This window comes from Ursus maritimus, unplaced genomic scaffold (assembly GCF_017311325.1).
Source record: "Ursus maritimus isolate PB19 unplaced genomic scaffold, ASM1731132v1 scaffold_21, whole genome shotgun sequence".
Taxonomy (NCBI): domain Eukaryota; kingdom Metazoa; phylum Chordata; class Mammalia; order Carnivora; family Ursidae; genus Ursus; species Ursus maritimus.
In genome coordinates, this window is record NW_024424564.1 from 11,971,381 (window position 1) to 11,983,606 (window position 12,226).

Sequence of the window (12,226 nt, forward strand, 5' to 3'; positions counted from 1 at the left end):
AAAACAAAACAAAATTGGTTTAAGGTGTGAATATTATGGTGCCCTGATCTCCACCCCTGTACTCTTTCCCCGCCCTCTCATTGAGGTTGTCCAATATCTCGTTGTCCCAACACCAGTTATAATTTAGATCACAGGTTAGAAAATTTTTCCATAAAGGACCATATAATAAATATTGTAGGCTTTATTGGCCAAGAGGCTAAGTGAAGTATATTATGTGAGTATATATATAACCATTTAAAAAGTAAACATTCTTAGTTCATGTACCCTACAAATATAAGCAGTATGGTAGATTTGGCCTCTGGGCAGTAGTTGCTCACCCCTGAGTTAGACCATTCATTTAAGGCTAATTGAAATCCTCCCTTAATATATTAATGTTTGTATTCTTGGGCCTGTTTCTAAACTCTTGTTCTGTTTCTCATACTGATTCTATGGCAAAACTACAACGTAGTTGAATTGCTGTAGCTTTATAGACAATTTTCGCATCTTAGGTAAGGTCTTTCACATCTTTTATAAAAATATTTTCGACTATTGCACATTTATGCTGATGATTACCTTCTTTCAGAAGTCTGTGTCTCTCTTATTTCTGTTGTTCTTTATGCTTTTTTAGTAAGTAGGGTTTTATGGTTGCCATTTTTGTTACATTTTTCTGATTGGTTTTTGTTGATATATAGAACAGTTTGCGTGTGTGTTTACTTTATAACCAACTACCTAACAAAACTTTTACCTAGTTTTTGTTGACTAGGAACAAGAACATGAGCTCTGCAGGTCCTGCTATTTGACTTTGTATCTCATTCACATGATTTACTATCTAGTTGTCTGTGGGCAAGTTACTCAGGCTCTGTGTGTTTCAGTTTTCTCATCTATAAAATAGGAAAAATAGTACATGACTCTTGGGTGTTATAAGGATTGAATAAATAACTGTATGCAAAACTTTTAGAAGACCAGATAGTAAACAGTAAGTAAATTTTGCTACTAATATGAACAATAATAACAGTATTATTCCATTTGATTCTGTTGGGTTTTTTTTATGTAGTTATGTATATCATCTGCAAATAACTACTATTAAAACAGTTGAAGAGAAATGTATTATTGAAGAGAAAGCTTTTAAACATAAGTAACTGGGATAATTTTGTAATTTTTTTCTCTGTGGGAACAGTGAGAAAATAATTTCAAATTATAATTTATGATAAAGAAAAACTGGCCAGTGATTGAGTCAGTCTTTAAGCTACTTATAAACAAAATCCTGATTTACCCTATCCACTAAGTATAAGATTTAACTCTATCATATGCATGATTGTAGAAGTATTTGGGAAGGTGTTCTTTACGTGACTATACTAATTAAATTGCTGAATAGTTCTTTAGGACTACTACTTACTTTCCAAGGCCTTCTATATCAAGAGATAACCTGTATATGTATGTATCCTTCTATAGAATGGTGAATTTGCTATTTGAAGTATACAATTAGTTTTATAAATACTACAGATATGTTATTTAAATATTTTCACAAGATTAAATAAATCATAGGCAGATACAGACTTGATTTCATTTTTATCATAATTATTTTCTTTTGGGGGACATTATAGAAAATTAAAAGCATTCACATAAGATGTTAATAGACAGCTCTTTGGGGACTATATAATTTAAGCAGCGTACAGTTTAAATATATTTGTATTTTAATTGCTAACATTTTCTAGTCCTATGAGTCTGTGCACTTGATGATTCTTAAGCGTAATCATTTTAAAGGCACACACTCGTGGGAAACCCTTTTCCTTTGGTTTAATACATGCTGTAAAGACATGAAATGTGACACCTTTTCCTTATGTTTACAGAAACTCTTAAAACTGATAAAAATAGACCACTTCCTTGTTTTGACAAACAGCCACCATTCTGAACTCATACCTACTAGCTTTTGTACTTGTTAGCCTACAGCAATTATGACTGCTAGGATTTCTTTCAGGCCAATTAATAACCAATATTTCATGAAAATCTGTTATAAAGATGCCTTCTTTCACCATTATTGTCATCATCGTAATTAGTATTTAACTACTTTTGGAGTCCTGCTTGGCTGAGTCTCCAGCTCATTGCATTCACATTGCTTTTCTACCTAAAGACGTCAGCACTGTTTTTCTGTTTTGTTTTTCAGTCTTCACATGGTTCTCTCTCTCACTATATCCACATATTTGCTAAAATAACTTCTTTGAGAAGACTTCTCTCTTTTCCTAAGTAGCCTTGCATATACTATCAGCATTACTTCCACTGTATTCTTCTAAATTCTTTCTTGCATTTTCAGTCGTAACACCTCTTTACCTAAAAGTACATATTCATCAATTGTTTATTATCCTCTCTACTCCACTAATTTAAATTTAACAAGGGCAAGTATTTTGCCTGTCTAGTTTACTGATATGTTCTTAGAACCTATATATAATAATGCTTAGGAGATAGATTTCATTGTGATGAGTGGTTTCATTTTTTAAACCATACTGTTTTTAATTTTAAATGTTCTTCAGATTCTGTCCTAGGTTTAGAACTTCTTTCCCTTTGTGGGTTTTTTTTTCTTCCTGTTTGTAGATATGATATAGTCAGAGTTATACTTTGTTATTTTTGTCCTGGATTAGTTAACAGAATGTTAGGAATTATATTATTACCACACCTTTAAGTATTATCATACAATGAATTTTTTAAAGGATATTTAAGAACTTATTTCATTTTTTAATTGCTTTTGTGGTCAGGGAATTTTTATTTAACCAAATCTTCTTGCATTTTGAAGTCATTTGTTATTGAGAAAATACTTTCTTGACTAAACTGATTTTTAATGTCCCAAAATCTGTTTTTGTGATTGAAGGTACGTTTATTGGAGGGAATAATTGAGAAGTGGTCACTATTGGAAAGCACAGGATAATTAATACCTTTATGTTGTTATGGATTGAGGGCAGGACTCAGATTTGCTTATTAAGTTTTCAAATGTATGTATTTTTAAAACAAAAAATTTAAAAACTTTTTTTGGTCATGGATTTCCGAGTTGTATCTAGTAACAGTGGAAATAATTTTTCAAATACAGTTTCTAACTTACTGATTTTCTTAACATTCTATATAATAAACCAAGGATAGATGGGCTTTTGTTGGGTCACAGAAGTAACTCGAATCACATTATTGTGTCTTCTAGTTGCTTCCTGGTTTTTGTTGTTGTTTGAATATAGTTTATATTATAGACTGTTTGAGAAATGAGGAGAAGAGTATAATTGAAATGAAGGTTTTGGACTGGGAACGTAGTAACCTTCTTGTTGGTTCAGTGTTCTACCAGTCGTGTTATATTTAATTCTTTCCTGCCATTTCCCCCATCTACGAATACAACCTCTACTTATTTTACCTGAAATTTGTGATGATGAACTTCTTTCTTTAGCTTAGACAGAAATTAATGTAAATGTAAGGTACTATGCAGTAAATTCCCCAAAGGTTGGATGACCCTCTGCCTGCTGTTAAAGGGAGTCCTGCATTGGGATGAAAATTAGATAATTAGCAGCAGCTGCTACCATTTAGTGAGCACATACTATGCCATATCTTATCTCATTTAATCTTCACTTCAACTCTATGAAGTAGATAGTGTTATTTCCATCTTACAGGAAAGAAACAGAGGCCTGGCTTTCCCATAGGTAAGTGTCAGAACCAGGATTCAAACCTAGATTTTTTTTTTTCTGACTCCAAAGCTGGGCTTATGTTGCCCTCCCTACTGTAATATGTCTCTTGATCTAAAGTTTTTATATTTCTCTAAGAAATTTATCTTTATATTATTAACTTTCAGCATTTAAATAGATAAGTTTTCTGTTGTCTGTTAATTGTAGTTATTGCTGTTCCATGGTACATTTCTTGTGCATTTTCTTTGCCCGCATAAATAGCATTTATATCCCATTCACGTTCCTTCATTGTGTGTTAAATATGTTTTTAGCACAGACATATTTCATGAAGCATGCTTTCAGTGTTTAAAAATACATACCATTTAGGGACTGGTTTTATAAGAAATTATATATTTGCACTTTTGACATTTTGAGGCAGTTGTTTTAACATCTGTTCGCGTAACTGATTAATGCTTATTTTACATGGATGCTTTAAAGGCTATGAACTCTTAAGTTTAATAAACTACTTTCATATTCCTATAAAGTACTGTTTACTAACCTTCTTCATGTACTCTCACACATAGAGGAAATGATAGTAGTTATTATGTCACACTTATAAATGGATCACCCTACTGCTCTTGATCCCCAGTGCTTGGCCCAGGGAGCCATGCCCTGTCTACCTTCATGTTGTGCCTCCCTCTCTTAGCTTCCTAGTGCTGAGAGGGTTGATATCTTGGCACACCTGTAACTCCTTGTGGATATATAACCTTTGTGAGAAAGTGGACTAAAATGTCTGTTCTTTGGAGTTATATATTCAGTAAACATAAATTTCTGGGAAAAGTAAAATTTTAAGTGGTCCATTCTAACATGTTCATATTGTGGATCATTCATTCTAAGACACGCAATCATATTTGCCAATCTCTTATATTTGTAGCTTTTGGAAACTGCTCTTTTACTTTCATTCGTAACCTAACAATGATAACAGAATATCATGATTTTCAGTATTTTATATAAACCTTTTACTTTCTGTCACCAGCTAAAGCTTTATTATATATTACACATTTTCTTTGATCTTGTTTTTACAATTTGGAAATGAGCCTTTAAGGTGCTTGAGATATTTCCAGTTATGTGGTTAACAGTAATGATGATTGTACCTAACAAAAGAACTTGATCAGGCATAAAATGCACATTCTTTCAGTTTAATTGTTCAGATTATGTACCCTCTGGATTTGAGAAGGAATATTTATAAGGTTTGATGCTTTTTTAGAACATTTGTTTCTTTATTTTAAATAGTGCTGGTTTTGGGGTAGTGTGTTACTAGCCTTACCTCAGAAGAGTGTTGTGTATCATTAATTTAAAACTACTGTTATATAAAAGTTTTTGTGAATTTTTAAATAATTAGAACAACTCAGAATTTTGACATGAAAATAGCATGAAATGTGTATTATAAAACCTCTCTTGTTTAAATATTTCTCCTTCTGGTTTTTCTAACTTAGTCAATGTTAGCACAATTCACTGGAAGCCAAGGTGGCCTCTGATAGTTCCCTGTCTGGTGATTCTTTACTCTCCTCCTTTTCCCTAAACTGCAGCCATTTCAGCAGGTCATGAAATACTGTTGCTTCTCCCCACAGAAGGCCTCTCTTTTGTAGTCCCACCTCTGCTGTTCTGGTTTAGTATCTTACCATTTCCGTCCAGTTTTGCTATTGGAATTATCTCCCTAAAGCAGAGCCTGATCAGGTCACTTCTTTCCTTAATATTATTTTTTTCTTTTTATTGCCATAGTCGGTAGTCATCTGCCCTTTACATCTGGCCCCAGCGTACTCTTATTTCCCATTCTTCTGTTTCTGCCCAAATGTGCACAGGGGTATATGCCTCATCTCCTTTCACTAATTACCTGTTATGAAATCACTAATGTTTTTTTATTTTGTTTGTATTCTAATCATGTCACTAACTTTTATCATACTTAACACTCACTGCATATTCTCAGCCTGGAATATCCTTCATCAGATGTTACTGCTCTATAAAATATTTGTTACCTCACCTTTGTTTAGAATTATTTTCCTCTTGTGATACTTAAGATGATTTACCACATTGTGCCTTAGAGTATAATTAGGTACATAATTCATTCTCTTTTTCTGTTAGATTATAACCCATTTGATGCCATGGCCCAAGTATTATTTAGTTAAATTGTTTTGGTGGTTGCTTAATATAAGACGGAGAATACCTGAACATGCACTCACATGTACTCATTTTTATTTACTCAGTTTAGGTATCTACTTTGTGTATAGCATTGCCACATACAGTGGCAGTCTCTGTGAGGGAATAAACAACATGTTCCATGAGTATAACATGCCCTCAAAAAACGTGTATTGTATTAGGAAAAAAAGATGCTGATGCAATAAATTGAAAGACAGTCACATCACTCACTGGCAGTATACATTATATACCATGTCTGTGTATTTTTGTAAGTAATTTTGACTTGTCCTTTGGTATTGTGTCATCTCTCCATTTATTATATGATTGTATGTTTGTTAGATTTTTCTACCCATCTTGTATATAAACTATTTGCATATATAAATGTTAGGAAATATTCTTACAAAATACCAAACTTGTCTGTTTAGGTAATTTTATTTTCGACTTTTAATAAACTGAATTTAGAATTTAACTTTTGGAGGCTGACTTTTTGAGATACTGTCTTCATGTTTTTGTTAGCCTAGGTTTTTTTTGTTTTTTAAGTAAAGTAATGATGCTGCTATAGTTTCATATAGAGTAACTTAAAAAAACCTTGTAATCAGAAATTAGTTTTATTTGTACATTTTAATTTATCCAGTTGTGATATTTTCTTAAGAAACATGGAATTTATTATTTAATGTTTATGTTTTTTTGAAGAATGGGAAATGTGGTTTGGCTCTCACATATAATATGTTGTACAGATTCATAAGTGTAAATGCATTGCTTTGTGTACTTTCTTTATGCTCTAATATAATTAATTTGTTTCTAGATGCTGGCATCACCATCTACATCAGGTCAGCTGTCTCAGTTTGGGGCAAGTTTATACGGGCAACAAAGTAAGAATTTTGTATTTATTCTGGGATGCTTTATTTAAGAAAAAAAAATAGCAACAAAATAAAGAACAACCAGTGCTGCCCTTATGGGTCAATTCTAGGAATTAAAAGGAAAGATTTTTAATTTTCAGTATTCCTTATTTCACATAGGAAAGCCTCATTATTTCAGACCTTTTCTAATTCAAAATTTTTTATTATTTGGATATAGGATAGATTGAAAGTTATTTTTACATCTTTTATATCTGTATGTTCCTGTGCAGTACAGCATTTTTGAAGAAGAATTTGCTAAACAAATAAAAAAAAATAGACATCCTCTGTTTTCAGTGAGAGGAAGTTAAACTTTTTTTGTTTGGTCATTTGAGTGGGTTTTGTTTGTGGTTTTTGGCCCTTTTATTAATGAAGGACCATTATTTAACAGTCTGTGAAATGTTCTTTGTTTAGCAAATATTTCTTCTTTTACTTTAGCTCATCTGGATATAGAATATATGTTTTTGACTCACAGTTCAATGCTTTTTCCACATATAAGATTTTATTTCTTTTTAAGTACTGTAATGCTTTAATAGCGCTTAGCACAGTGCCTGGCGCATAGTAAGCGCTCAATAAATGTTTGCTATTATTATCACATAAAATTTTTATAAAACTAAGTTATAAAGTCTTCCTGTTTTTTCCATTAATTTTCCAAACTGTTAAATATAATAAGATCTTATTATCTCTGTTAATGTCAGAGACTGCCGATCTCTCATCTCTGTTAATGAAAGGGGAGTGTTAAAAGGGATGTAAATTCCCATGAAAGATTACAGGACATAGAGTAACTGGAGAAAACAATCTGACGACTGAGTATTTTAACCAGCTTCAAATAAAAATCAGTTATTTGATTTGGAACCCTTTTCTAGTATAATAAAAAAGCAAAGTTTTGATAGGTATCAGAATAGTTTGTCAGACCACTTTATTCTTCAAATTTATTTTGAAGTTAGTAGAAGGAACTTATTTTGTTAGACAAATATAGCTTCCATCTACTTTTTCTTCCTTCCTCTTTTGCTATGGCATGCAATTTTGTTAATACAGAATTAGTAAATAAAATTATTAATTGCTTACAGATATTAAGCAGTTTTCCTCTAGTTAAGTAGAAAACATTTTTAAAAAGCTTTATATTGCATTAAAGAGTTATTGCTTATTTATTCACAAATGTTCATTCTAATTGCTGAGGGGATATTATTAGCTAGTTATTTGCTTAATTTATCCTGTGTTTGAGTATGAAACCTACTACTTTCACCTTTCTGGCAACCTTTATCATGAAAATATCTAGTAATTTTAAAGCGGCCCTTTGTTTCTGTAGAGTAACTGCAAAGAACTTACTTTGTTTTCTTTTTAAAGCCCACAATTTATCACAGTAGAAAATAGATATGGAATGGAGAAAAATTATATATGAGAAGCTAAGGTTATTTTATGAAGGAGAATGGCAATTATTTTACAATATAATCAGCTACATGGACTTCTGAAATCTGATGTAATTTTTTAACCTGCAAATGTGAAATTGTAATTGGGCTAAGATATAGAATGGTTTAAGTTTGAAATATAGTTATTTTATTGGTATCAGATATTTATTAGCTTCTTAATTTGTGTAAAATGATGGTGCTGATTATTAGGGATATACAAAGATTAATAAACGAGCAAAGTTTTTTCATTAGGAGAAGTATTTTAAGGTACTCAGTTTATAAAAGAAATCACATATGACAGATATTTCCTGTTGGAATTTAGTATATTAAATGGCTGAATTTCTGTAGCAATTGTGAATCAGCATTTTTAATGTGGCATTGTAGGTATTAGTCTACAGAAAAATTGAACCTTAGGTCAGTTGGAACTGAAATGTCTCAGGTCAGGGTATAGTTATTCCTTTCCAGGGTATAGATCTAGAAAACTACAACTAGTGAAAAAAGACGGGGGCTGGATTCCGAGTCTCTGTCTGTTAGGACCGACCCTAGGGCCAAATAGCTCAATTAGCTGATGAGTAGTCTGAGCATGCACCTTGTCAAAGAGAACACCAACTAATCTGGGGGACTTGAGGGTCTGGGTTTCAGTAGTATAAATTAGAATGATAAAACTTGAGGAGCTAACCGTCATAAAGGATGGAGAGATAGAAGGAATAGCAGGCGGGATAGGTTACTGATGTTATTCTTATGGCAACAGATTGTAATTGTGCATTAGGCTTGATGTAACTAAATGTTCTTTTGCTTCCCAAGTGTATTGAATACTACCATTACCTCTGTATTCATGGTAAAGTTCAGCAGGAATTCGTACCATTAAAATGGAGGTCTACCATCTGTTTTGTGTTCTTGATGATTACAGAGGTTAGAGATGAAGAAGGAAGAGTACCCTCCAAAACTGAGGGTACTCTCACTGAGATTAAACAAGGGAGGACATCCCTCTTGGAATGGATACAGAGCTGCTAAAACCTACATTTTGCCAGATTCGGGTAGAAGTAATTGTGTAGTTTATAAGGGTACCTAGAAAATGCTGGACTAGTGCCTTGTATGATTACAGGTCCCAGTATAGTCTGATTGTATCCGAGTATGTAACTGACTTTTCATCTAGAAGTTCATGTGAATACAGTCAGTGTACCAAATGATAATTATAGAAGCCATTGAAGGAAATCTTGTATTCAAGTTGCATGATGTTTTCTGCTTATCTTCTTGCAAGTGTGCATAGGATTTTAGGTATACGTTATAGGTTTAAAGACCCCCTCGGCTCCCCGAAGCTGTCTCCTAGATTGGAATTAATAGGGAACCAGGAATTAATCTCTCCTAGATATTCAGTGCATTGAAATTAAGTGGTAATAAAGTTGGAGTGACTTTTACTTTCTTACCAACAGGATTTAGAGTCTTGGAGAATTGGAGAAAAGGGAAACTACTACTTACTGAGTGCTTCGTATATGCCTACTGTCTTATAGGCACGTAGGTTAACTAGCTGTCAGGATGAATCCATGATACATACTTGTATCTGAATTCTCAGAGGACCCAGGCATCTATCTGGGGAAAGAAATAAACTTGTCTTTCTGGGATCTGGACTCCTGACTTGAGAGCAGTGGCATATTCTCATGCTTCAGCAACATTCCTTTGGCTTCGTATTTAAAGAACACTGAGGTGAAGGCTACTTGCACAGGTGGGGTGGTTCAGAAGTGATGCTGCTGATAGTACAGTTAGGCCAATGACACATCTTAATAGCTTCAAGAAATTATAGGAATATTTAACAGGTACTTGGATTAATATTCTGGGAGTTCTTGCTCTCGCATGGTATAGTTGGGGAGGTCAAGCGCATGGTATAGTTGGGGAGGTCAAGACATTTATGTATAAAATGTTAAGTAACAGCCTACAGTGTTGATACATAGGTTAAAAGATATCATGTTGAGTGGTATGGACAGACTTAGGGTTTAGAGAGAAAAGGACAGTAAGCTACAGTGGTAAGGAAAAGCTTCAAAAAGGAGATGGGAATTGAGTTTAATAGATTACTTACTGAGTAAGTACCGTGTAATGGCATCATGCTGCGTAGTGCAGCTGTGTGGGAGAGGCTCTTTATGCCATCCCTGTACAGTGTACATACTGCTATGATGTTGCCACTTTTATTTATTGCATGTCTTCATTTGCCTTTGTATCCTTAGTATTCGGTACATGACAGGCACTCAAATGTTTATTGAATGCATGATGAGCAAGATATGGTTCCTGCATATAATGTAGTAGATAAGTACACAAGTTATTTTACTACAGAGCAGAGGAAGAAGTACAGAGTTTTCTGGGTATTTCAGAGGTGGGAGTGATCACGTATCTGGGAGAATGATCAGGAAAGGATTTACAGATGAAGTCATGTTTGTCATTGGCCTTGAAGAGACTGGATAAGGTTGTTCCTAGTAGTGGGAGCAACACCCACAGCATGGGGTAGATTTGGGGGTGGTCTAGTTTATCAAGGCAAGGGAAACCTATTTGGCTGTTACAGTGGTTTCATTTAAGAAGTACAGTCTTTACAGTTCTGTGGGATGTATCAAGATCTTTACCACATTCTGAGGTCAAGAACAGAACTATAGCATACAGTTTTCCCACAGAAAAAAATGATTTTCTGGTGAAAACCATTACTTCATTAGACTGTAATCTTCACTTTCACCTTTAGGATCACCTGTTTACTCTTTTTTTTTTTTTTTTTTTTTTTTTTTTTGCATAGGCATGTTTCACATTCTACCCCACCCATTCCACAAAAGCTAATAATTACTGCATATTTACTGTGTGTCAGGTGCTATTTTAAGTATTTTGTATGAATTTACTCATTTAGTCTTCACATCTATCCCAAGAGACGTTAAGGGATTTGCCCAAGGTTTTACAGGCAGTAACTAGTAGAGCCAGGATTATATTACTTAGGAAGCGTAACTATGTTAACATGAGTTGAGAACAAGTTTCTTTGAAACCTGGATGCTACATATTACTACTGAATGTCATGACCCTAGAGGGCCATTAGCACATAGTAGAAACAACAAATGTTAAATCCACAGATTTCAAGGGTCTACTGATCGGGGAATTATGGTAGTATTTAGTTAGCTACCTCTACCATGAGTGAAATATTACTCCAAGAGCTAAGAGAATGGCAAATAACGGATCTTATTTTCATGGAGCTTACATTTTAATTGAGAAAGAATAATCATGCAGACAATTAAGTAATATAATTCTAGTAAGTACTATAAAAATTAAGTCAGATTAAGGGGTGAGTAGATGGGATTACTATTTTACATGGAGCAGACAAAGAGGCTATCTCTGAGGAGCTGATATTTGAATGGAAACCTGAATGTTGAGAAAGGGAAATCTTTGGAAAGATCTGAGGGAGAACTCTTTAGGTACAGACAACAGCAAATGCAAAAGTGCTTCCTTATGAAAATGTAAGAAAGAACATAATGTGTTAAAGGAAGAGTGAGAGGGCTAGTATAGTGAACAAAGAAAGTAGAAGGTTAATAGAGTACCAGGTGTCAGATCATGGAGTCTTATAACGATTTGATAAAGAATTTGGATTTATTCTAAGTTTAATGGTAAGGATTTTAAGATACAATTTTATTTTTAAAAGATCACTTTGCTCTGTAGCAAATGAACTGGGTGGAGAGGGACAAATGATAAGAAAGCTGCAGTAGTCCAGACAAGAAAATAGGATGACTTGGACTGGGGGTAGAGGTGTTAAGAAGTGGTCAGATTTGGGATATTTTGGAGATAGAGCTAATATGATTTGGTGATACAGGATGTGAAAAAGAGAGACCCAGGATTTCTAAGGTTTGAGACCTGTATCACTTTGTGAATGGGTGCCATGAATCTATAATGGAAATTTAGGTTGAGGAGGAGTACGAAGTATACACCGGAGCTTCACATGGATGTACCATAGGTGCTAGAGTGCCAGCTGCTGTAAAGATCCAGCCAGCCATTGTCAGGTACTCTCTTCTGGTTCTAACATAACATCAGCTTTTCCTAGTTGAGGATGTTGAAGCCAGTTAACTCCATCCATGTTTCTTTCTTGTCATACAGCCTT

At 33.8% G+C, this 12,226-nt stretch overlaps 1 protein-coding gene across 4 annotated transcripts in view; it reads left to right on the plus strand.

Annotated features, from left to right (window-relative positions):
- The window catches only part of CNOT2 (CCR4-NOT transcription complex subunit 2), a 118,900-nt gene that overhangs the window by 78,115 nt on the left and 28,559 nt on the right, over positions 1–12,226 (plus strand). For 3 of the 4 annotated variants that reach the window (XM_040637258.1, XM_040637257.1, XM_008684285.2), the window contains one exon: positions 6,613–6,679. The exons of the other annotated variant lie outside the window; for it this stretch is intronic. In XM_040637258.1, coding sequence (XP_040493192.1) covers positions 6,613–6,679 — 67 coding nt within the window. The remainder of the gene's footprint in view (positions 1–6,612; positions 6,680–12,226) is intronic. 4 annotated transcript variants of the gene reach the window in all.